This window comes from Leuciscus leuciscus, assembly GCF_965113295.1.
Source record: "Leuciscus leuciscus genome assembly, chromosome: 1".
Classification (NCBI taxonomy): Eukaryota; Metazoa; Chordata; class Actinopteri; order Cypriniformes; family Leuciscidae; genus Leuciscus; species Leuciscus leuciscus.
The window spans coordinates 62,994,622-63,021,123 of record NC_138725.1 but is presented as its reverse complement, the minus strand read 5'-3'; the positions used below and the strand labels follow the sequence as shown (position 1 = coordinate 63,021,123).

The following is a 26,502-nucleotide window of genomic DNA, read 5'->3' as shown; positions in this document are numbered from 1 at the left end:
TCAAATTTGCTTCTTGTAATCAAGCATTTTATTAGATATATCATCAGAAAAAAAGTTTGTGTTGGAAAAAAAAAGAATTTTTACAACATTTGTTCATCTGAGGCACTGGAGAATGTGAAGAACAAGAATTCAGAGGCAGGAAATGTGCACACAGATATACAAAAGGGGGATAAACAAAGAAAGAAAAAAAATCAATATGTACAATTAAGAAAGCACATTAAAGAGAACATAACCACAGAAATAAAATGCATAAAGGAATGAATGACTTTTGGCTTTCTAGCTGACGGTTCCTGAGCTTGACAGATCCATAAATCCTTTCATTCACTCGTTCACATTAATGTTGTCAGTGCTGTTTGTGCATTGCACACCACATGATGAAACAAACCCCTAAAGCTCTGACACAGGATCTTTTTTAAAGAGCGTCTTTGGTCATTTTGACAATGAACTATTTCATAATATTGGTTTATTTTAGTGGATCAAAAACTGTGGGGTAGATGAATCTGATAAATTGATATTGGTATCCTCCACAAAAAATAAACCTTGTGAAACACAATTACTATTTTTTTAACACAAATAATCTAATAGAAAACTGACTATAATGCCATAATACAGTCAGTATTGCACCCCAGGACAAATACTTAAAAATACAAATCACACGTATCAAATGAATTGTATCTGCATAATCATTATTTTTCATTACGTCAACCTCATTTCAATCCAAATTTTCTATTTCTTTTGTTTCACACAAGTATTAAAAGAGAAAAGGAACAAAATAAATGTGAATAAATGACATTCACCATGATAACCAACATAAACATGAAGTGTGGAAGATCAGCCACACAAACTCAGTGATTTGCACATATATGTCGCTTGTTACACAAAACTCAAATACATTCATATTTGATATTTGAACCCAAATCAGATTTATGCCATTTGTGAGTGAAATCAAGATCGTAGAGCATGTTAATATGTGCGTACTGATTTCTTCCCGGCTTACGGTTACAATGAGCCAGCATTGTGAGGACAGAGAGACTCCAGGAAGCTTCTAGACTGTTTTTGTTTCATGTATTTTGTGTAAGTGTTTCTGCAGGGGCTAAAGGTTAAAGTGGCTATGTTCGGAATAGCATACTACTATACTACTTTTACTGTATGTAGTATGTGTACTTCGCATACTTTCTGTATGCTTACAATATACCCAGATGACCTACTATATATGCACACTGTGCTGGGTGCCGTATCCCATAATGCAATGCATCAACTTGACCTTCCATTTCCAGTGTCGTTTGGACTAGAACTGTGTTATGACTCATTATTTGATCACGCTTCCAAAAGTTAAGACATGTTTTACTTGAAGAATGCTTAACTATTTATTCATGAGGTAACCGGTATATAAAGAGGTCATGTGACAATGTTTGTCTCATGTTGGATACGTTCACATCCTTAAAAAACGGTAGGATTATACGGTGCAGTATGCTAGTATTCCATTACGAACATAGCTTTCGATTGGCTGTGTGAAGACTTGACTCCGCCCACCTCACAGGGCGGTGTTTTCTGATTGGTGTTCATCCTCTGAGAGTTTTTCCATGGATTCATTCTCCTCAAGCTCCGGGACAAGATCCAGCCCTGGTCCCGTAAAAGATCTCTCCTCTCCATCTCCATCTGTGCAATCATAATGCATAGTTTAAGTTTTTTTAAATACAATATTTGATCATCTTTCCATCAAAACTAAATTTCATAAAACCTGCCCTTCAGGGAAAATAAGCAATATTTGTGAAACCAAGAATGTATAATTGAACAAGAAGCACTTGAATGTATTTTGGATGTCAAAATGCATGTTATAATCACTAACATCAATATTAATATTATTTTATTGAATGATAACGTTATGAAAATAATGTTTTTAGTTGTGATACAGCCCATTTATATTTAACCAACTACAATACTAATATTATACATCTTTAATATCCAAACATAATCAAATATCCACTACTGTTCAAAAGTTTGGGGTCAGTAAGATTTTTAACGTCTCATGCTCGCCAAGGCTGCATTTATTTTAACAAAAACACTGTAGAAACTGAAATATTATTACCATCTAAAATTTGTATTTGAATATATTGTAAAATATAATTTATTCCTGTGATCAAAGCTGAATTTCCAGCATCATTACTCCAGTCTTCAGTGTCACATAATCTTCTGCTATGCTGATTTGCTGCTCAAGAAACATTTATTTTTATTATCAATGTTGAAAAGTTATATTCAATATTTGTGTGTGTAAACCGTAATACATTTTTTTCAGGATTCTTTGATGAATAGAAGGTTCAAAAGAATTTATAAGCATTTGATTGAAAAATATATATATTTTGTATTCTTGCATCACAAAGAGTTTAGTCAATTTTGATCAATTAAATTTGTCCTTGCTGAATAAAAGGTATTTCTTTCAGCAGAAAAATAAATAAAACTGACCCCAAACAACAACAAAAACTTAAATAATGTTAAATAACAGTATCTATGGCACAGTTAACATTCACCCTGCAGAAGCAGCCGAGGTTTATGTTTAGTTGCAGAAAGCACACTGGTTAGGCAGGTTGTCATGCATTAACTTGCTGTTAGTCGGGTTAAACAGCCACCAGGACGGCTGCCGCTGTGCAGAAAGCGTTCAGACACACAGACTGAGCTCAGAAAACATCGACGGATACGCCCAGCGTTCTTACCATCGCCTGTCACTCAAACCACACCTCACAGGCAGAAGATCACACATCTGTAACAGTGCAACAACGTCACAACATGGTCAGTCAATCACTGATGATGACCAACCACCAGCAAAGTGAAGCCAATCATCATTCAGACGGCTGTGAACTTCCATACACACAATCAATCGCAATCTAGTGACCTTTCAAAGTCAACATGAATGGGTCTGCAACTCATTTTACTTCAGTCAAAATAAGTGGATTATGTAAAGTTGCAAATATACTGTACACTTCAAAAGTTTGGAATAAATAAAGGTGCAGAGTGTAATATTGCCAGCTAGCGGTTGAAATGGGTACTGCAGTGCAAATTCACAATATCCTCAGATTCAACGCGGGTTGCCAGATTGAGGACACGCCAAGCACAACGAACAATGGAAGGCAGGCAAGTTGATGAGTTGATTTATCCGCTCCGTATATAGAGATTTTTAGATGGATGCCGAGAGTTTTTAGGTCGGGTGGAGTCTGCGATCTCTGACCCAGTTTGTTTTTATGCTGTGTTTTCATCCATCTGGCAACCTGGGGTGTGGACGATCCCACAGACCAAAGCAAAAACAGACATTCCGACATGGAATGCAAATTAAAATACAGTAAAAACAGCAATATTGTGAAATATTATTAAAATTTACAGTAACTATTTTAATATTTTGAAAATATAATTTATTCCTGTGATGTCAAAGCTGAATTTTTAGCATCATTACTCCAGTCTTCAGTGTCACATGATCCTTCAGAAATCATTATAATATGATGGTTTGATGCTCAAGAGTTGCTCATTGTGAGATAAAAAATGGCAAATTTTATTCTGTGGCAGAAACAAGCTTCCATAGAAAACAGTTGTGCTGCTTCATATTTTTGTGGAAACCGTGATACATTCGTCAGGATTCTTTAATGAAGAGAAAGTTCAATAAACAGCCTTTATTTGAAATAGAAATATTTTGTAACATTGTACATTTCTTTACTGTCATTTTTGAGTAATTTAGTGCATCCCTGCTGAATAAAAGTATAAAAATTGTACCTCAAATTTTGGACAGAGCGTCATTGTTTTCGCAAAAAAGAATGAACATTCTTTATGTTAATAAATAAATGTTAAATAAATCAGTAATAACACACTGATAATGTTTCTTTTTTCTTTTTTTTTTTAAGGTGATTTTCCTTTTATTGTAACAGGACAGTAGAGAGAATACAGGAAACGAGGTGGGAGAGAGACGGGGGATGGGATCGGGAAAGGTCCACGAGCCGGGACGCCCGAGCGCAAAGGCGTTATGTGTCGGCGCACTGACCACGAGGCCATTGGCGCCGACGATAATATGTTTCTTAAGCATCAAATCATCATATTAGACTGACTTCTAAAGGATCATGTGACACCGAAGGAGTAATTATGCTGAAAATACAGCTTTACCATGACATTTTAAAGCAGGGTTTCTCCAACTCGGTCCTGGAGGGCCACTGTCCTGCACAGTTTAGCTCCAACCCTGATCAAACACAGCTGAGCAAGCTAATCAATGTCTTCAGGATCACTAGAAACTCACAGCTAGGTGTGTTTGATCAGGGTTGGAGCTAAACTGTGCAGGACAGTGGCCCTCCAGGACCGAGTTTGAGAAACCCTGTTTTAAAGTATATTAAAATAGAAAACTGTTATTTTAAATGGTACTAATATTTCACAATATTGCTGTTTTTACTCTATTTTTGAAAAAATCCAAACTTTTGACCTGTAGTGCAACGTGCTAATTAAGACCAGGAACATGTATTAGGAAAGTAAACAGGCTGCATTTTGACTTCATGTTGACTTTTCGGATGAAGGTCCGATGCCGATGAACCATCAGAAAGTGTGTCATTAAACACTAGAAGTGGTGATTTCTTTAAACAGTGCTGATGCATGATTCACGCTGGTGGGAATGTCACTGAAGCGTCCGCCGTGAACGTGGCAGCAGAAGCAATGCTTTATAAACCAGGAGATCCTGAACCTCACGCCAAACTGTGAAAGACTCTGGGCAGCTGCTGATATTTCCACAACCACTGGAAACGGTTCATCTATCGCAGCATGTGGTTTCACTGACCCAAACTTACGACTAAGATTATTACACACGACGCATCCTACAGAGAGGCCAATGATGACATCTGTTGTTATAAGGGATAAATGTGAAATCCAGATATGGAGATGTGTGTGTGTGTGTGTGTGTGTGTGTGTGTGACTGAAAGAGGGTTCAGTAAATATCATTATTAAACACAAAAAAGAAAGATTTGTGAGCTGAAATAGATGGATAATTAAACATCACAAAGGAGCTGAAGGCATGACGAGTGATGATCACTGACTGTCACGGAACATTCCGTTTTAAAGGAACAGAACTCAAGATTCTTTCTCCCTGTCCCTGCTTTGATTTCTTTGGATACAATTGTGTTTGATTTCCAGAAATGTTCTGTGTCAGGAAGATGAACAAAAGAAGAGATCATCTGAGATTCATATGTAAAATATTCGATCACATGACATTAAAGGAATGCTTATTGGTCAGCACAAGTTCAGCTCAATAAGCAACATCTGACATTCTGTTGATCATCACAGAAAATCATTCCGACATTCCTCAATCAGCAGAAATCGTGTTTATATCTATAATATCTTTAATAACTGACTTTAGAAACTTCCATTTTAAGTGCAAGATTTTTACTTGTTTTTACCAATGTTTTATATTTTATTTTATTAATATTTGTATATTATGTTCTACATGCCATGGATGCTGCCTATAGAGTTTAACTTCTATTTAACATGGAACATTCAAATAATTCCGCATCCTTTGCATTGCATATTTAAATGTAAATATTAAATATAAACTAGACACAACTATACAGTATATAACGCATAAAACAAATACTTTTTTTGGCCTGTATTCAAGTTTTGTACTGTTGAACACTCTGTACTCGGACCTACTAGTGAAAATACAGCTTGTTAACTCTGGATCTGGGGTTGTTTAAAACCTGCAGCTCTCGTCTATAATGACCTGGCATGGACACTGTTGTCTGAAGACGAAGTTCTTTCGTCATGTGAAACGATCCTAATGGAGGGAAACCCTCAGGGCAGCTGTTTGGCAGGGGCTAGCGTTGGGCTTCCTGCCCAATAATGAGCTTTTAATGCGGGACATTATATACAGACACTGGACACCTGTGGTTTTATACACACACTCTAGTTGTAGCTGATTGAGATGTCATAAAGTGAGTAAGCGGCATCCATTGAGCGCTTGACATTCCCATAACACTTGCACGGACATGTCGAATATTTTTTTGTTTTGTAGTCGTGTGCATTTGCCCTCAGGAAAAGGATAAAGTTATCTCTGGTACATATATAATATAGAATGAAATTATAAAATTATTTATCATTTTTATTTATTTTCATTACTATTTATTATAATTATATTAGTTATACGATGTACAATATTTTGGTCATTTGCTGTGTTTTTGTTTTCTAGAAATAAAATGAAATAATTATTTTATAAATAAAAAATAAAATAATTTATTATTTTTATTCATAAATGTATTTTATTATTTCAATTATTATTTATTATAATTATATTAGCGATACAATGTACAGCATTTTTGTCATATTTAATATAAATACAACTAAATAAAAATATAAATAAAACTAAATTAAATATTTATATTTAAATATAATGAATTCAAATTCTTAATTATAAACATTATTTAATATTATTTATAACATAATTTAAGTATTTCCATTGTTATTTAGTATTATTATTTTTTACTATTATTATTATTATTTGCCAGCCTGTGGAAAACTCCAAAGTTTAATGCTCTTAATACGTTTGTTTAACTAACTTCAAGTATGAGCAATAATAAACCATGCCTTAGAAAACACAAATAATAATAGTAATAGTAATAATAATAATAATAATACAGATCCAAAAGCAGATATTTGATATAGTGCCAAATAAAAGTGCCTATTCTTACCCGAAATGATCTTGGATCCAGAAACACAGACACCATTGGGCCCGTCGCTCACTGGTTGGGGTGGTGGCGGGCCGGAGGGTTTGGGGCGCGTGCGAGGGGTGGGTCTGGGGCGCTGCAGGGAGCCGGAGGGGTAGGTAGTGAGGGGGGTCTGGGAGCTGTCGTGGGGCGGTGTACCGGGTGGGGTGGGGGTTCTGGGAGGGGACGGGTCTGGTTCTTCAGTGCTCTGGGGAGAAGGCTGGGGAGGAGGTTGAGGAGGAGGGTGACTGGGGGCCTGGATGGGGGTCTGGTTGTTGCGACGGGGTGCGATGCTCGGGACAGAGGGCTGGCCTGGCGTGGGCTGGTTAGGAACCGGCTTTACGCTCTGAGGTGTGGCAGACGTGGTCTGTTTGGGAGGTGCAGGAGCTTGTTTCTTTGTACCTGAAACAAAGAAATGACAGATTTTGTCAACAATAACAACATGCATTTTAGTTCATTTGAATTACTTTCCACACAAAAAGCAAATGTGAGATAAAAACCACAGCTTTACTGAGAAACGGGAAATGTTTCGCTCACAACATGACCTCGGGCGCTGAAGAAGGCCACGTCGTGATCAAAACGTTTGCCATCTGGGATAAGGGCGATTAAGACTCACCTCTGCGCCCCATGAATGGACTGGGGCCCTTGGGACCTGAGGTAGGGGTCCCCACATTCAGCTGAGCGGGTATCCCACTCGAACCTCCCGGTCCGTTCCTCAAGGCTGGAGGTGTGGTCGCAGGTTCTCGGGTCATGTTACTGGGGAGGGAAGAAAAGCAGGGAACTCATATCATGGGATTACACTACAGATCAGTTAACATGCAGGGAATTAACATGTAGTGGTCCAAGTTGAGTTAATGACTTGCATGGAAAAGTTAATACTGATGCCATAAAGAAAAACTGTTAGCATAATTAAAAGTGTTTTTTTCTGCATGCAGTGCATCTTTTCCACAATAGAAAGAATAAGCCATTGAGAAAGACAAGGCAGGACACACAAACTCGAGCAACAGAGGATATTCTACAGAAAAGATATGGAGAGAAAGACTAGAAGGATTTTTGCCCTGACCAGGATGAAATACTAGGACAGCATGATCGTTTGAAGAATCATCCTTGACTTGCATTTTGAGAGTCGTTTGTTTGAATCCTTCCAATATAGGTTGAGGAAACTCTTCTTTTAAAAGTATTATGGATAAAATATTGGGGGGGAAACAATAATAAATTATAACCAATAATAACTGATTAATCACATGAATTCCAACCAGTCTTTAGAAAGCAGAATAAAAATCACAAACTGGCTTATCCACCTGGCACGCTATTGGTTGGTTGAATCCAATCCAATTCCTTTTAACCTCTCGACGATGCTCAATGGCTTCTTTTTAGCAAACAAATCGCTCGAGTGGGTGTAAATACCACTAACTTTCATGTTGTTTTTTTGCATAACCTGCAAAAATCGCTCTATGCCACTGATGCTTCTGCAAACCGCTGATCAATGCTCCAAACCAACACGTTTGTTGACGAGTTTCCTGCCAGGAGTTTTCACGTCGTTCAGCAAAGTACGTCACCTGGATCGTTGGTCTGATTGGTTGAAGGACTATCCAATTGAGTACAGAGTCATTTGAACTATGCCCGTTGATCACGCCTCTTGTGCAGGAGAAAATACAGAGCAGACTCCCCAGACCAATGTTCAATCTTAAAAGACTGAGTTTGATCTGGTGATAGCCAGACTAATAGTTTATAGCTGTAACAGTGATCATTTTCAGATTTTTTAAAGCGTTTCAAATAAAGAAACATGAGAATTTCACAAAGAGTCAATGTGCATGAACACAGAAACAAATGACGGCATTTGATTATTGCCAACCCAGGTATCTTGAAATGTTTGCAAACCTTCTTCTGTGATTGTACCCAATTGATGGCAATTCAATTCATTTTAAAGCAGCGTTTTGAAGCAATAATCAAGTCAGCGGCACACAACGATGTGCACACAACACACAGATTTTGGCGGGCGGCTCCTGACATCTGGCAGCGGATGGCATGGTGAGGTAGAGGGACTTTACGGTCGCACCAATCCTTACCTGTTCTCCGCAGCAGGGTTCTGCTGAACTAAAGGCTGCTGCATCTGAGACACCACAGCTCCCGCCTGCCCAGCCTCCAGACCCCCGCCACTGGGCGACTGAGGGGAGGGCTCAAACACGGGAACCCCCCCGGCGTCAATGGGGGGGAGAGGGGGCTGGAAGTTAGGAGTGGAGTGCTGCTTTTTAAATATTGTGCCAGCTCTACGAGGGATGATTTCCGGCTGTTTGTTAGCAGGGCTACAGGGAAGAGGGGAGACAGTATGAAACACTCACACTAGAGAGGGACAGTGGGGTATTAGTCTCCACAGAAGGGAAGGAGGAGAAGGACAGGACCACCACCTGACCACTGGGACAGCAACCAGAGAGAGATATTGGGAATGGTTGAGATTTTAAATTGTTTTTAGAATTTAGCGCATTTTCAACATATTCATTTTTCAAAAGTATATCAAATTAATTCATTATACATATGAGTTGCATAGTTTAGTTTTTAAGTAGGACTATGAGTAGGTCATTTGAATCATTCACTCAACCAATTAGTTCAAAAACGGGGATTCATTTAGGATCGCCACTACTTTGTGTTTCCCGGAGACCCACAATGGTTGATTTCATGTGGAACTACTTTTGTTGACAGAACAAAAATAGCCAATATATAGTACAATACACACTATGCAATGGAATGTTGTATCCTTAAATAAAATAAAAAACAGGGTAAGTGTAACCCTTTACAAGGTTCATTAGTTAACTACTTAAGTTAACATGAACTAAGAATGAGCAATACTTCAGCATTTATTAATTTTAGTTAATATTAATTTCAAAATGTACTAATATGTCATTAAAATCAAAGGTTGTATTTGTTAACATTAGTTAATGCACTGTGAACTAACATTAACAAACAATGAACAGATGCATTTTTATTAACTAACATTAACAAAGATTAATAAATACTGTAACAAACGTATTGCTCATTGTTAGGTCATGTTAGTAAATACATTAACTAATGAAGCTTTTTGTAAAGTGTTACCAAAAACTGTATGAATAAGGTATATTTACGTTAGTAAATGACACAAACTTTGACACATTTAAGTATTTTTCCACGAAATTTAATTTCAAAACCGAGCTTAATTTTTTTTTGCATGCTAAGATTTATACCATAGTGCAAAAATGAAGCAGTCATTCATTAATGGAGCATTAATCAATTTTGTTATTGTTAACTTTTTTTTAAATAAAGCTGAAATTTAATAAACAAAACAATAAAAATGACAAAAGCGCATAGCAAATTGACTAAAAATGTAACTAAGTAGTGCATAGCAAAATGACTAAAAATTAAACTAAGTAAAACAGAAAAGCTAAATTCAAAATATGAAGTGCTATATTAGTATATAAATAATCCTTAAATAACACTGACATTAATTTAGTTTATTAATGAAGCAGTCAAATCTCTTTTAGAGAGGCTGTGACATTCCCCTGAAAGGACTGTCCTGTACCTGAAGCACAAGAACATTCACATTTTCAAGCTCAGAATTTTTTTGGCATGATCGCCTGCGGGACAAGACAGGAGCTGTTTGACTAATTCTGAACATACCAAGCTTATAAGAGCGGGTCTGAACACTTTCTGCTCATACACTCACTGGATAACTAGAATTGGAATAACTGAAATACAAATAATAACCTTTTATTCCGACAGATGCTGAATTAGTGTTTTGGAAACCACATCAAAAACTTGACTTTTTTTCCCTCTGACTTTGGCACCAAGTTCATGATCATGAAATATATCAATAATGCGTTTATACATAGCTATAAGCATACATTTTATTTATTTCAGAAAGCATACAAATAAGCAACGGTTGACAAAAAAACTAAAACAAAAGAAAAGCAAAGCAAAACAAAAAAATGAGGAAAAAAACACAGAAAAAGTTGCATGTGTCATTTGAAATGAACAGGTCTAAACAGCCCCCAGCTCTGCTTGGACTGTGACGGACTCACTGGCCACTACATATGACGCGGACACTACTGTGTGGCTGGAGTCATGTCTGTAAACGCGAGGGTAAGACTTGTACCTGTCTTTGCGGGGAGTGTCAGAATCGAACGAGCCCTGGCTGCCTGGGCGCCTCCTGTCTATGGATCCGGCTTCGGAGTCAGGGGTACCCGGGCACCCAGGCATGGAAAACATGCCTGAAACGTTGAAGTCCACATCTGAAGAGCAAAAGAGCAAAGGCTATGAATAAACAGCCATGACTGAGTGAAAGTAAGGAGTTCCTAAAGAGGACAAGCTCAGTTCCAAACCCTAGTGAGCTGTATATTTTGGCAACATTTTTAGACATTTTAGGCAGAAATTAGCCAGGGAAAATATGCTGCCTTGTTTTGACAATTTTTTAAGCAAGTATTGCTTGAAGGTTTTATGGATAATGCATTGTTATAACTAACTGGAACTACAAATTAAAACATTTTTGGTAATTTAAACAATGAAGCAGACATAAAATAAAATATTAGATGAACAACTTAAACTCTGAAATTGCCAAAACTAAAGATATATTAAATATTAAAAAAACTAATCAAAAATTATCTGATAAACCTGGTACTGTATATTACAAATATTGGCTATTTTACAAATTGCTTTTCTTCATCTTTTGTAAATTGCTTTGGATAAAAGCATCTGCTAAATGCATAAATGTAAATGTATAAAACTAAAAGTTGATTCAAAATATGAATGAATACTATAATAATAATAATAATCTCATCAAAAATCATGATCTTCATTCTATCCAAGATGAAGAGAATGAAGTGGTGAAGCATTGGTTGATTATCGGTTATCGGATTATTATTCATTCAGTTTTGAAAAGTATTGATAAAATAGTTCTAATTAAATGTAATATTTATGAACTCATCAAGTCATTAGTTTAGACACATGCTAGATCATGCATGAGAGATCAATGCTCATATTAGACCGTTGCTGCAAAATTTTACTTCGCTGAATTTGTTTTACAGGTATATGATCATTTACATAATAATTTACAGTCGGGTTAGAAAATTTCAAAGTTGGAAATCCAACTTTAAGTGTCACTTTAGGTTTCAAGTAGGAAGCAGGAAATTCCTGGTTTGAAATTTCCGAGCTGGAAAAGCCAGAAATGGAATGCAGCAGAAATCGGAAACAACTGTGAGCATTAGTCAAGTCTGAAGTGCGTTTCTTATGAGGTTAGATCTCAAGTTAAGATGTTGTCTTGTAAGGCGCCTGCCTATCTAGTCAAGTTAGGTCACCTTTATTTATTTAGCTCTTTATACAATACAGATTGCTTCAGAGCAGCTTCACAATAATAAACATGAAATTAACAATCACTGACACAAACTTCATTCACCAAATTTAAATTCTAAATAAAAATCAGCTGAAGTCAGTTCAATAACTGCATAAAAATTCTAGCAGTCCTCAACCTTTCTGACTTCTAGGCCCCCATAGCTAAGACAAAATTTGACACTCACTAGGTTTAGAGCAGAGCTACAGTCAATGGTAGTCTTACCTTCTGGAAAGAACCAGCTTGAATGGTTGATCATCAGTTCTATTATTGACACGACATGGACGGAAGTAGTGGCTGCCATTTCAGAGAGGCTTCAAGGAGAAGAACAAAACTGTAACATGTCAAGCTGCTCCACAAGAAGCATCAAAAAGGTCATTTAATCCCAACAATTGTATATAAACAATGCAATTTGTCAAAGCATTGCGTGCGAATCTCACCCCTCCATTTTGGCCCACAGCAAATTGGGGCCCAGTACGATGGAGATGTTGCTCGCGGTCATCTTGTTGACGTCGCTTTCCAGAGCAAGCTTGGCAAGAAACTTCACCAGGTACCTTCACAGACATGGATTAGCATGTTACCATCATAATAGTTTGTTAAAGGTCAATGCTAAAAGTTAGTTCGATGTAGTGACAAGCAGACCTAAAATTGTTTTTGTTGGGCTTTGGTAACATGTCACACACCACCCACAGCGCCTGAAGCCTCTTATCAGAGTCAGAAATACTGCAGACGAGAGAAAAACAAGAGAGAATATACACAATAAAAACTACGTTTCAAATCTGAAACACCTTCATCAATATTATTTCTAATACTCTAAAATTCCCATACTGTTTAATCAGTATCACATTAGCATGAGTGTAATTTTTCATAGACGTTTTATTTAGGATTTAGAGTTAGAATTGAATTTCACAAGAACTGGGCACATTCATTTGGGCATATTTCAAGCCTGACACCCTTTGAAAAACTTTGATGTCAATCTTTGAAGCACCGAGACACTTCCAAGATAATTCCATTCCACTTTGCAACTCAAAGGCTTTCTGATATGGATTGTTAAGCAATCGTCTTCCAGTTGAAAGGACAAATCGAAACACATGAGCTTATGACTGCTGACGTCCACTCTCTACCCTAATTGACGCACCCCCTCTACCTCATTTTCTGAGGTACGAATATAAATGATTATATCATGTCACCTATTTATGATCCTTGAACTTTAATGTTGACTTCTGTTAGGTTAGTGGACACCACACTTGGAATATTGGTGCATTCAAAGAATGGGATTTCAAAAACTGGGAGAGATTGACTTAAAAACCCAAATTTTCGTCTGAAGTCATGGACATTGGTGTATGTGAATGTGCTTTACTTTGAGGCTTGAATCCACTCTTCATACAGCTGGTAGGTCATCAGAGGTTCAGGCAGCTCCCTCAGGTAAGATTTGAGGGCTCCTAAATAATCATGAGAAAAGAAACCCAACATAAAATGCATTTGCAAGCCCTCGATTGTGTTTGAACATGACTTGTGAAGAGTTAAAAAGATGGCTCTAGTTGTGGTACTCTTAACACTGGTGACAGAAATGAAAGGTTTCAGTTTTCAAAATAGCTCAGTGCCAATATCCTGTTTTTATAATCAGCTACACAACCAAGCATGGTTTAAAATAAAACAAAACAAATCAAGTCTTGTTTTAATTTTGGGAAGTCCTTCTAAATGCAGAAATGACATTTTAGCTCTGCAGCTAGCTGTACCTCAACAACTCAATTTATGAAAAACGGCATGTACCAGCGACAGCGTGAGGGTCAGAGTAAAACTCCTCCAGTTGGGAAGTGGAACAGTCCAGTGCCGCCTTTAACTTCTTCAGTTTAGAGGCTCCAGCAGCGATACGGAACAAACCCTGGCACAAAAGCAAATGTTGTAAACGCACAAGACCTTTGCAGCGAGCAGTAAAACATAAACTGATTTGCTTGTGTGTTAAAATGACTGAAAACACAGTTTTCGGATGTGTCAGTGATGGTTTCGCAGGGAAACGATTGTCTCCTTTCACTGCTATTATTAGTCTGGGTTTGGCCAAGAAGGAGAAGTGAACAAGTAGACGTCTGTAACACGGATATACTGCTATCTCTCTCTCTCTCTAAATTTGCAACCCTCATTCATTTGTATACTGTGCAACTTTATTTTTTGCATGTCAAATAAATGTCATTCATCCTTTTAAAACTGGTTCTGTATAAAGTGCCCTTTGCAAAATATTTGAAAGGCAGAAAGATTAAGCCCTTCCCTGAAAATGACCAGTCTCTGCCACTGTGTATGCAGTAATGTGCATCAACTTCCCCGTCATGTCATCTGATCTGTCGGTTCCCATGTGTTGTTTGACAGTGTGAGATACCTCTTCCTGCATGCCGGTCTCCAGGAGCATCATGACGCAGGCCTCTATGGGCAGAGCGATCTCTCTGCTAGTGCGCTTCAGATGTTCCTCCAGAGCTGTGCCAAACGCTGGCTTCTCTATCCATTTATCTATGCCAGATCACGAGACAAAGTGAGAATAGTTTGAGTTATGGCAGGATACATTTAAGAATCATCACCAGGTGTGTGTGTAACACTGATTCTGTTAGACAGGATGATTTGCCGAGTGAAACAGGATACATTACAGTGCCGGCCAACAGGAAGCTTTGAAAGAGAAAGAATGATTCATATCTTGATGACTAGCCAGATCGTTGGGTGCATATCATAAAACCAGTCAAGAACATGTCTGGGTCATATTTCACCCCAAAATCAAAAGAAAATCTGTCTGTCTGTCTATCTATCTGTCTGTCTGAATTTGAATCGCATTATTGTAATGTGAAAAAAATATGAATAATTCTAATTATAAATTAAATACACAGCATTTCAAGAAAGTACTGCCAGTGCAGTTAAAGCAGATTATTTTTCATTATGAGAATATATACTGTAATGACAATAATCATTGTGAAAAATGACAACAAAAAATAAATAAAATCAAAAGTAAAATGTCTAAACAAATGACAATAAGAATTTGGGGGGAATTGTCATGAAAATAAATGTCACAAATGCAAAAAAGCTTACTTTATTTAGACAATATAGGCTATATTAGAGTGAATATGACTGATATTGTAAATAAATAAAATCAAGCTTTTATTCAATTACTGTGATGTGAAAAATATATATACTAATAAATTGACAATATAATAAATGAATATTAATTTACAATATAATGATATATTATGCATCATTTTAAGCATTATTTATATATATTTTACTGCATGTTTTATTTTAATGAGGTTATTTTGTTATTTTTAATGAGGCAAACATTTTGTGAGATTCACCCTTTTAGTTTATAAGTTGTGAAAGTTTGAACATAATAGAGATCAGATAAATGTTGACTCTGTTTCAGCACACACATCACTCCATAATACACTCTGTGTTTAATTGTAATTAAAGGGTTAGTTCACCCAACGCACGTTCACGTCTGCTCTCGTGTCAACACAACACGTATGCGTGGTGGTGCTCTTGTGAACGCACGTTGGAGATTAATATTTTGTAAATTAAGTAGTAAATTATGTTTTTTTTGTGCAAACAAAGCACTCACGCCGCTTCATAAAATTACGGTTAAACCACTGGAGTCACATGGATTAATTCCATGATGTCTTTACAACCTTTCTGAGGCTTGAAATCGGTAGTTGCGTAGGCTGTCAATGGAGAGAAAGAAATCTCTCAAATTTTTCACTAAAAAAGATCTTAATTTGCGTTCTGAAGATGAACGAAAGTCTTACGCGTTTGGAACGACATGAGGGTGAATAATTAATGACAGAATTTGTATTTATGGGTGAACTAACCCTTTAATAAGGCCATGATTTCATAAGTGCTGTGAGTGATTCATATGAAACATTTATCCAGTCGATGCTCTGTCCAGGAAGTGAAGAGTAAATATCACACCTTGCTGTGACTGTATGGTGGGCAGGACGCTCTCGATGGACGCCAAGGCTCTTCTGTGGTATTCAGCTTGAGCTTCTAACAACTGTCAAGACAAAAACAAGCCTCACTTTTCCTTTTTAGTTTTGAGAGAAGAAAAGTTTGTGATTAAATTACCTTTAATCTACTAACTGGGTATATACTGTAAAATATTGTACAGTTAAATAGACTCCACTGGTTAGACATGCTAACTACTAGCATACAGTAAGAAGATCTATGAATAACACAAAAAACCCTTTCAGGCAAGTCATTTCAGTCGGCGGCCATCTTTGAAACGCCTCTCGATGTCTTTTTTAATCTAAAGTATTTGATACCACTGAACTTTGACCAGTTTCTTACTGATAAATTTGCAAGTTAAATTTAATATTCCTGTATAAATTCGATCTTTATCAGACATAATTTTTCTTGTGTGGTTCAAGCCCCCGTAAAGCTCATAGAAATGACTTACCAACACATAATAGCGTGCATATTCTCCTTCCTTGGAGGAAAAGTTGTACATTTCAGCTGCTAGTTGATCCTAAAGACAAAACAAGATCAGACTAGGTTCAATGTGCTACCTAAGGTCACCCAGAAACCTCAATAAAATCTGACTCATACCTTGCATATTTCCATTTTGTTCTGAGCTTCATCCATCTCCTCCTTAAGTGTGTCAATTTTGGCAGCCATTGCTTGAGTATTTGCAGCTGATGGAAATGCCTTTGAGGCCTGGTGATACCTGTATTACAGGAGTTTAAAGTGTCTTCTCTATTATTCCAAGCAATTTGCATTGCAATTTCATCAAATGTCTCAAAGCACCGGAAGATAATCAGCAGAGGCTGGTGTGGTTATAGTGTCATTCATTTACACAACCATTCAAAAGTTTGGGGTCGGTAAGATTTTTTTTTATGTTATTCAAAGGAGTCTTTTGCTCACCAAGGCTGCATTAATTTGATAAAAACTACAGTAAAAACAGTAATATTATTACAATTTAAAATTTACATTTAATATATTTTAAAATGTAATTTATTCCTGTGATCAAAGCTGTATTTTTGGCGTCATTACTCCAGTCTTCAATGTCACATGATCCTTCAGAAAATCATTCTAATATGTGATGCTCAAGATTTGTTTTTTACTACAGTGACATTTGTTCCGGCATTGTTTGCAGAAGTTTGCATTAGCGCCTATCCCCCTTTTCTGTGGCGTTGGTTCCGGAAGTATTTCTTCCATTCATTTTGATTTTTAAAAAGTCTTCATTAAAGCGTTTTATACCATGGTCTGGGTGAATACTCGATTCTGATTGGCTGCAGGGTGTCCATTAAAAAGTGATAGAGGACACCTAGTAAAGGAGTTCTGGTAAAACTGACTGTTTACCGTTCGAAATTAATAAATAAATGCGCTGGCTACATCAGCTGTGAGTAACCATAGCAACAGGCAGTAAACTGAAGGGTTCTACGAGCTGAGCGGACTATAAATATCTCCGGTTGCTAAATAAACCGTCAGGCGTAACCAGGGAAACCAAGTTATTATTTGTAAAAACTTTAGATTTCGATTGTAAAACTAATTAAAATATAAACTAATGTTTTAAAAATGTGTTATTTGGCAAGTGACCATGGTATAAGCGGGTTAATGCCCTTCGAGGTGTCCATTGTCAGGTATTAATGGACTTCGGCGGAGGCACGTCCATTAATACCTGACAATGGACACCTCGTCGGGCATTAACCCTTACATAAACCATGAACCAAGCCAATCAGCTACAAGGTGATTTACAACACAACAAACTTTGATTTGAAGCAAAAACATATTTGAAAATCTGATGAAAAGACTCTTTGATTGGTGTAATTTTCTGTACAGCATCATGAGTAATGTAGTTTTTCACCATGAACTCATGGTGCTCAACATTAAACACGATTAAAACTAAGTTGAAATAATGCGTGCTGGCGGCTTCAACAGAAGCAAATACCATCGACTAACAACCTCGTAGCTCACAGTAAGGCTGTTTTTAAAGGTTTATAAGTTATTGTTCAAAATCTATTTCCTTATTACTTCCAGAACCCAACAGCACTATTATCAATATCAATGCTTAATATTATTTTGTGTTACAATTTTTCATAACTCATGACATGAAAGAACAGCATTTTTTTTAAATAGAAATATTTTATACCATTATACATGTCTTTACTGTCACTTTTGATAAATTTAATGCATCCATGCTGAATAAAAGTGTTCATTTCTTTCCGGAAAAAAAACAAATCAAAACAAAAACTGAACCCAAACTTTTGAACAGTAGTATATATACACACCTGGCTTTCGCAGAATCAAAATCCAACACAAGCTTGGCTAAATGTTTCCTCTGCTTCAGGATGTTAGGAATATCCACCTTCAAGCACAAAAATAGAGATATAACCTACATTGCCTGTTCAAAAATCAGGTTATTTGCAGGTCTTTGGCGTTACGTACCTCTGCTAGCTGGTTGAGAGGGTCTAGAATATCTCTCTCCAGCAGAACTTCATGTTGGCTCTGCTCAAAAGCTAGTTTGTTTTCAGCTTCTCCACAGACTTCCATCATCTTCCTGTAGAGACAAACATGCTTAACATCACGCTGCCTGGTTGCTTGGATTAACCGATGCTAAATAATAGGGCTGGGCGATATGGACAAAAATATCATCCCCCCCCCAGGGAAAAATACCTTGGTTGTAAGACATTCCTTAAAATAATATCAAACAAACCTAGCATAATTCAAAAACAATTTACTCTTGCTAAAAACAGTATGATGAACCAATCATAGTCAAGCAGCATGAGGTCACATTTTCCATCATGAACAATAATAATTTAGCATTTTACACCAGACTATTATGCATTTTACTGGGATAACAAATATTGTTGATGCTTCCACTCTGTATTTTCACAGATCATGACCATAAATGAACCGCCTGCCTGAAAAAACAGATGACTCAGGGATGTTTGGCCACATTCAAAGTTTTCTCATTATGAGTATGAATCACAGATCAGGCGGATGGTTTTGTCAGTCAAAGAATTCATAAACTCACCCAATAAAAGACTCGTCTCCGAGCTGATTCCCTCCATCCACCATGGATTGTGAAAGGGCCGTAAGAGGAAGCTTTTTCTAAGAGGAAAAAAACAAAACAATTCAGAAGTGTGTACTAAGGAGGCATTTGAAAATATAAAAGCAGCTGTTACTTACATGTCTCTTCTCCGCATCTGTGCCCATGTTACCCTGCAGACACATGGTCATCTTCTTGTGTGCATTATGGGAGACCAATCGCATATTTTCCAGGCGCCGCTCAATCTGTATTAATGCACACATTTGATTCAAATTAAAAATGTATTGGGACTTCAGTAGCTCCCAGTTCCATCATCAAAAGTTCCATTCAACAATGTTCCATTATCATAGTTGCATGCACACCTGTTCTGCATTTCCTGTAATGCTTACCACTCGAGTCTTTGCAAAGTATTGTGGGTCTTGTACACCACCACCCTTCAGTTTCCTGTTCTTATAAATGTGCAAAAAGCCTGTTCAGTCATTTCATCTGGACTGTGATTCTGGCAAAGCGGTGATGTCAGAGCTGAATTTTCAGCATCATTACTCCAGCCTTCACATGATCCTTCAGAAATCATTCTAATATGAGGATTTGATGCTCAAGAAACATTTCTGACTATTATCAATTTTGAAAGCAGTTGTTCTGCTTAATATTTTCCTCAGGATTCGATTAATAGAAAGAACGGAATCTTTAGTAATATTATATATGTCTTTAGTGTCACTTTTAATTGATTTCATGCACCCTTGTTGAATACAAGTATTAATTATTTTTAAGTGCCCTGTTATGCTTTTCAGATATTACCTTTCATGTAGTTGTGTAATATACTGTAGCTGTTTGTGAATGTAAAAGGTCTGCAAAGTTTCAAAGATCAAACTGCACGATAAATGGAGTTATTTTCTCCCAAAAGATAGAACTGAATCTGAACTACCTGAAAATGAGTCATCAGTCATTCCAGTTTCAGTTTCTGCTTAACAAAATAGATAATGCCAGCCATATGGTCTTCATTGGGTGCCCGCAAACAATGCCTACTTTGACCCTCAAACACTGTAGTTGTAGCTGAGGCCTGAAAGAGTTTGGTTTGTGTGGTCGACATGTCGAGAAGACGCTGATTTCTTCAAAAGCAAGTCCACTATGCTGTACTTCCAAAGGATGAGGACCCGCACTCAAACTGATATAATAAAAACGAAACCATTGTCACTGTTCATATCACTATGTATCAAGTGCTGAGGAAGATCCTGAATTGAAATTCAGATATGGTAATCAGCATTTCGTTTCCAACACGTGCTGTAAGCAGTAGACCAATCACAACAGATCTGACCAATCAGAGCAGAGGAGACCAATCACAACAGACTGGGTCATCTGACCAATCAGAGCAGAGTAGACCAATCACAACAGACTGGACCATCTGACCAATCAGAGCAGAGTAGACCAATCACAACAGACTGGGTTCATCTGACCAATCAGAGCAGAGTAGACCAATCACAACAGACTGGACCATCTGACCAATCAGAGCAGAGTAGACCAATCACAACAGACTGGGTCATCTGACCAATCAGAGCAGAGTAGACCAATCACAACAGACTGGACCATCTGACCAATCAGAGCAGAGTAGACCAATCACAACAGACTGCGTCATCTGACCAATCAGAGCAGAGTAGACCAATCACAACAGACTGGGAAACAGATCTGACCAATCAGAGCAGAGTAGACCAATCACAACAGACTGTGCAACAGATCTGACCAATCAGAGCAGGGTAGGCTCTTGGGACAGAGGGGTTTAGAGAGACTAAATCCTTTATCAAACCATTTCAGACACTGTGAGAAAAGAGATGATGCCGCAATGTATATAATGGAAAATGCAATCAAAAATCTAATCAAATCAAAGTGTTTTTTTACCTTTAAAGCATTTAAACCTATTGTAGCAGACCAATTAGAAACTTTAAAAATAGCATAATAGGGGCACTTAACAAAAATCTTTTGTGCATCTATTATGAAAAGTATGGTCATCTCCAGAAAAACAGTGCTTTCTAGTTGTTTCTTCACTGAGTTGGCCATCGGTTTATGTTTTTGACCTGCAGTCATAAACAGTGGCTACAGCGGAGCCTGGACTGGAAAAGCGTTTAAAGTGGACAATATGGTTAAAGAATTAAAGTTACAGTGAACATGAGGAACCAGGCAAGAAAAAATGTCTGCACTGCGCCAGCAAAGTGTGCACTTTAGCACATACAAATGGCAGGAGCTTAGAGACCAGCTGGCTGTTTACCTACATCTTTCAATATGAGAAAAACTCTGTCAAATGTATTTTCAGTTCACACCTCCTACTCTCTAACTGATCTGGTTATTTTCTCCCTCAAACCCTGAGCTCTGTGTGCAGAGGTGATGTGTTTATTTAAATCTTAACTATAAGAGACAACTATAAGTCAGCCAATTGTACGTTGAATTTCCTAAAAAAATTAAAAACTCTGCCACTATTAAAATATCTGAGCATCCCTATCAGCCCCATACAGCAATGTCAGCTCAACCAATGGCATAAGTCTGTTTGTCCAACCATTGAAGTTGTGGGGAAACCTATTTGGAAAAAAAAAACATTTTAACCAACACCTTTAAATTCACCATAAAATCAAACCGGACAATTCTTGTTTGTTTTTATGGAAATTGCAGTATTTATTATAAGTGATTTATCCATGCACATCATTCTTTCTTTCTTTTTTATTTGTGCCCTCACAATCTTTAATCAAAGCAACTTCCCCTCCCTCTTGCAGAGACATCTCTCTTCTCTTCTCTCGGGAACAGAAAGCTGCCAAACTGGTTTTCTTGCAGAGACTTTCTCTCTTCTCTCATTCTCACGTGTATAAAGAGGCGAATCGTCAAAGTGTGCCTGATGGTCCCTTAAATAACTTCAGACAGTCGGGGTGGAACTGAAACCCTTCGTGTGAGATGACTGCTCCTTTCAGCATTTCAGTCACGCTGCTTCTGTTTGCGACTCAGACCCATTTCTATAAAAGCTCACCACAAAGACACCCGATTCAGAAGTCTCTCTGCATAGAAAATAACCGATATATGCAACCTTCATTTAGACCTAGCATCGCACCGTTTATTTTGCACACACTGCCTGTGTTGTTTTAGCGTCTCATTCACTAAAGGAATCATGCCAATCATATTATGCTGCAAACATGGGCAACGAATTAAAGCTGTTTTCACAATCACGTCAGTTTGTAAGGGCCACTTGCAACAGTGCAGAACAAGGAAAACAACAACGATCTGGTAACACTTTACAATAAGGTTCTACAAGTTAACATTAGCTAATCTCTACCTCATCACACACTATTATACGCTAGCATAAACTAACATTTAATTTAACTATTTAATTGAATGCATTCTGAATTAACAATAATTAAAAACGATTAACAATAGAATATTTATGAGAACAACCTAGAGAAATAAATGCTGTAAAAAATATGATGTCTATTGCATTAACTATTCTTAATATGTTCGAAAAAAATGGTCTCAATTTAATATATACAGTACTGTGCAAAAGTCACAAAAAAGGCATGTTATATATACACACACACACACACGCATATACATAGGTAAAAACTTTGGGGGTCAGTAATACTTAATACTTAGAATTTAATTAATTAAATTATCTGTTTCAACAAATATTAAAATATTAAGCAGCATAGCCATTTTTAAAATCGGTAATAATAAGAAATGTTAAAAAGGATTTCTGAAGGATCATGTGACACTGAAGACTGGAGTAATGATGCTGAAAATTCAGCTTTACCATCACAGTCAGAAATAAATAATATTTTAATATATTACAATGGAAAACCATTATTTAATAGTAAATTGTAATAATATTTTAATAAATTAAAGTTTGTTCGGTATTTTTGATCAAATAAACAGTCTTGGCATACACACACACACACCTTAAAAATGGTTCCTGCTAAAAATTGCATATTAAATGTAACATTCCACTCATTTTCCATCAACCAGTTATCAGTGTTCAGATACAGATTTGTAAATGGAATGAGGAAAAAGGAAGAACGAAGAGGAAAAGAGCTGCAGTACAGATGTTCAGATCAGAGCCCCACAGTTCCAAGCAAAGCAAACGAGACAAACAGGAAATGATGACGAGGCCACACCGACCTGTGGCCGCAACTCATCCAGCAGGGGTCGAAACACACTTACTAAGAGTGACTCAAGACCTCAAAGACTTTGAAACTGCCGTTAGTCAAGCTGCTCATAATTTAAACTACAGTCAAGCTATTCGGTTAAATGAGTAGTCGGATACACTGCAACCTACTAATTTAAGGGGGGACAATGTATAGGCCTATCACTAACATACATAATAGATGATATTTAATCAGATATAAATGATCTCTTATTTTTTGCAATAATGGATGACACTTTAGATTTAAAGGCACACTATGCAAGATTTGTACCTTAAAGGAGCCGTATGTAAGAAATGTATTTCAATTAATCATAAAATGGCCCTGATATGTCACTAGACATTAAGAAATCATGTTTATTTCAAATACTTGTATCACTGACAACAGTAGTCCGGCCAGGATATTGTCATTTAAAAGTGAAGTTGCAGCCCTCAACTGATGTTGATGTTGTCATGTTGTGTTTTGGCCTGATGCTCCACCCTCCACCTATCTACCAATCACGAAGTCAGTAGTGTTTCTGCATCCGGGTTGCCAGCTCTGCTCTAGTTACCACAGCTGCAGCTACAAACGTGTCGGATAAAAAATGTCTAACGTTACGAAACCTAAAAGACCTCGTTATGAATCCGAAATACGTCGTGACAAAGTCCGAAAAAAAAACTGTGTAGGACTCGTTACTTGCCATTGGAAGCTCCTTGTAGCAGCCTACGTTCCTGCTGGATCCTGCAGCCTAACTGGCAACCTTGAGTCAGGGGGGAGGGGGAGGGGATACACCGCTCTAAAGTAATTTGAAAGTGATTGCAGTACCAGTTTTGGCCACAATCTTACATACGGTTCCTTTAATATAACAGCTTCGAAATAATTTTTATGGTAAATGAACTCGTAGTAGGGCGAATCATCCCGATAGCAAAGCAGGGGGGGGAGGACGCCGCTGGCAAAACCAGCAATGCAAGTTTGAGGATCTCGCGAGGATCACGACTTGCTTTACGGCACGATGTCACATACATCAACAACATATGAAGCAGCCTCTATGGAAGACACTAGCACGCATTTCAGACGTGAATCATGGCAGGGTCGACGGAGAAAGCGAAGAAAGCGCGGTCGGAAGAGTGCAGAGACGGCTCAGCGTGAGTGGTATACGACAGTAACGTTAAATACAAGTACTTCACAACGACTCTAGGGGTCGCTGTTTGAGAAAAACGGAAAGTGCAGTGTGAAACTGCATACTAAAAAACACAGTATTTTAAAGAGAACCCATTATGCTTTTTTACATTACAATGTTGTGCTTGCGAAGGTGGTTCTGGATTTATCAGCTCGTTCTTCCTGACTGTCATTATCGGACTCGGACTCATACGACAAAACTGACGCCATATTTAGCGTAGTTATAGTGTTTACAGCGCCTCAGGAAGCTTCCAAAGATGATACTCGCAGGTTATGGTAAGGGGTGTTACATTTCCCACACGCTCTAAGCGGCAGACCAATCACAACAGACTGGGGCTGGCTGACCAATCAGAGCAGACTGCACTTGATTTTTATTATAAAGAAACAATACAGAAATTGTATTTTTTTTTAAGAAAAATAAAAGGGTTTTAAAGAAATCGAAACTAAAACAGAGCGTTCAGTCAAAGGGTGAAAACAGGTGCTGCAACAATGTAAATTATAAGAAAAATAATACGTTTTTTGAACATTAAATGATGTAAACTTATTCTAGTAGTAGTAGACCCCATAAACAAACATATAAACGTGTAAAGGGGACTTTTAAAACATTTTGCTACAAAACAAGACATAAAATGCAAAGTAGAGACGTAATGGAATTAATCTATGAATCTTTTTTTGACCAGTTCATTTGCATGAACCATCCAAACTAAAATGAAAGGGGACATTCCAATACTATATAAGAGAGAAAATATATTTTAGGTGAGTGTGTGATTATTGCTTCAGTACTATCCGTTGTAGAGCTGTTTATGCAATACAATGTGTCATAAAAACAGCGTTTAGTGAAGCTACACTTCTAACTTTGGTCGAAAACAGCAGCTCATTTTTGTTTTGAAACCAGCAACTGAAAAATACAGAGTGTTACTCCCCAACACTGGATCTCAAGAACTCCAACCACGACCAGGGAAACCAGCTCTAACAGGGCCGTCTGCCAATACCACTGCCTTTTAATCTGGCAGACCTTCAAAACCCAGGAAACATTCCAAACCACTCCGTCTGAGTCATTTCAAGAGGGAGTTTATGGCCCATTATCATGTTCCTTTTCCCTCCTGCAAGACGCAGAGCAACCAGGCAGTTAAACTTTGACCCTTGGACATGGAATGCATGAATGAAGGTGAAGGAGCAGCATTTAAAGCTCTGGCGAGAGTCCGTCGAGTCTCAATGATTTCCCTTTCAGTTGTGCACAGACACGTCTGAACATGAGAGGCTTTTTCAACAATGAGGTAGTGACAGATTAGACTGATTTGTTTTGTTTTTAGAGTGTTTGCTTTGGAAGATTACGGCTGTCATGCAGTATATTGAAATTAAAATCATAACGACCCCGCGTCTACATACGCTATCACAAAGCTGCTAGCGCTTGGTGCTTTTCAAGCTATTTCAGGCTACTTTTTGTTCATAACAGCCGTAGCTGCGTGCATACTCGTGCAAACATGGCCCTTGTGACGTCAGAAATGCCTAAATAAGATCAATTAGTCTCAGAGAGTCAGTTGCTTTTCTGCTATCTGCAAGATGCCAGGAAAAAAAAAGGAGTGGGAGGGGTGTGAAGGACGAGAGATTGTGGGAAAGAAGATGATGAATGTTAAGGATCAAAGTTCAACTCAGATAGTATTTCTATTACTGAAAGCAAAAGACACACACCCGGGAATCCCTATGTGTCATGCTAGAGCACAATATCTGTCTTAATATTCATTCATATACGTTCAATATTGATATCATATGAATACATACAGAAGATATGTAAGGGATAATGTACAGTCAGATGGTCTATATCACAAAATATAGTCTTGTTTCACTCCAAAAGCATTTGTTTTGCCATAAATGACTGGTTGAGTACACAACTACTCACCGAATAAATGGATATAAATATTAAAATACCAATACATAAATATTGATTTGAGATTATATGTGAGAAAAAAGTCTGAGGAGTAACATGAGAGACATCAAATGACATGTGCTAGAGACAATGGTTAATTATATAAACACCATTATATACAGTAGTATACAAAAATATTTGACCGGCCAATATTTGATTGA

At 37.4% G+C, this 26,502-nt stretch overlaps 1 protein-coding gene across 3 annotated transcripts in view; it reads right to left on the bottom strand.

Annotated features, from left to right (window-relative positions):
- Positions 1-5: 5 nt before the first annotated feature.
- Positions 6-26,502, bottom strand: part of arhgap17b (Rho GTPase activating protein 17b) — a 33,987-nt gene continuing 7,490 nt past the window's right edge. The window contains exons 3-21 of one of the 3 annotated variants that reach the window (XM_082163283.1): positions 19,228-19,332; positions 19,073-19,149; positions 18,484-18,595; positions 18,327-18,403; positions 16,645-16,762; positions 16,496-16,564; positions 16,012-16,093; positions 14,447-14,574; positions 13,846-13,957; positions 13,433-13,514; positions 12,715-12,795; positions 12,513-12,626; positions 12,298-12,386; positions 10,843-10,978; positions 8,786-9,022; positions 7,333-7,472; positions 6,702-7,118; positions 2,712-2,758; positions 6-1,659 (exon numbers count right to left, since the gene is read on the bottom strand). In XM_082163283.1, the coding sequence (XP_082019409.1) occupies positions 2,751-2,758; positions 6,702-7,118; positions 7,333-7,472; positions 8,786-9,022; positions 10,843-10,978; positions 12,298-12,386; positions 12,513-12,626; positions 12,715-12,795; positions 13,433-13,514; positions 13,846-13,957; positions 14,447-14,574; positions 16,012-16,093; positions 16,496-16,564; positions 16,645-16,762; positions 18,327-18,403; positions 18,484-18,595; positions 19,073-19,149; positions 19,228-19,332 (2,184 nt within the window). In that variant the 3' untranslated portion in view covers positions 6-1,659; positions 2,712-2,750. The remainder of the gene's footprint in view (positions 1,660-2,711; positions 2,759-6,701; positions 7,119-7,332; positions 7,473-8,785; positions 9,023-10,842; positions 10,979-12,297; positions 12,387-12,512; positions 12,627-12,714; positions 12,796-13,432; positions 13,515-13,845; positions 13,958-14,446; positions 14,575-16,011; positions 16,094-16,495; positions 16,565-16,644; positions 16,763-18,326; positions 18,404-18,483; positions 18,596-19,072; positions 19,150-19,227; positions 19,333-26,502) is intronic. The other 2 variants (XM_082163282.1, XM_082163284.1) reach the window with 2 other exon arrangements.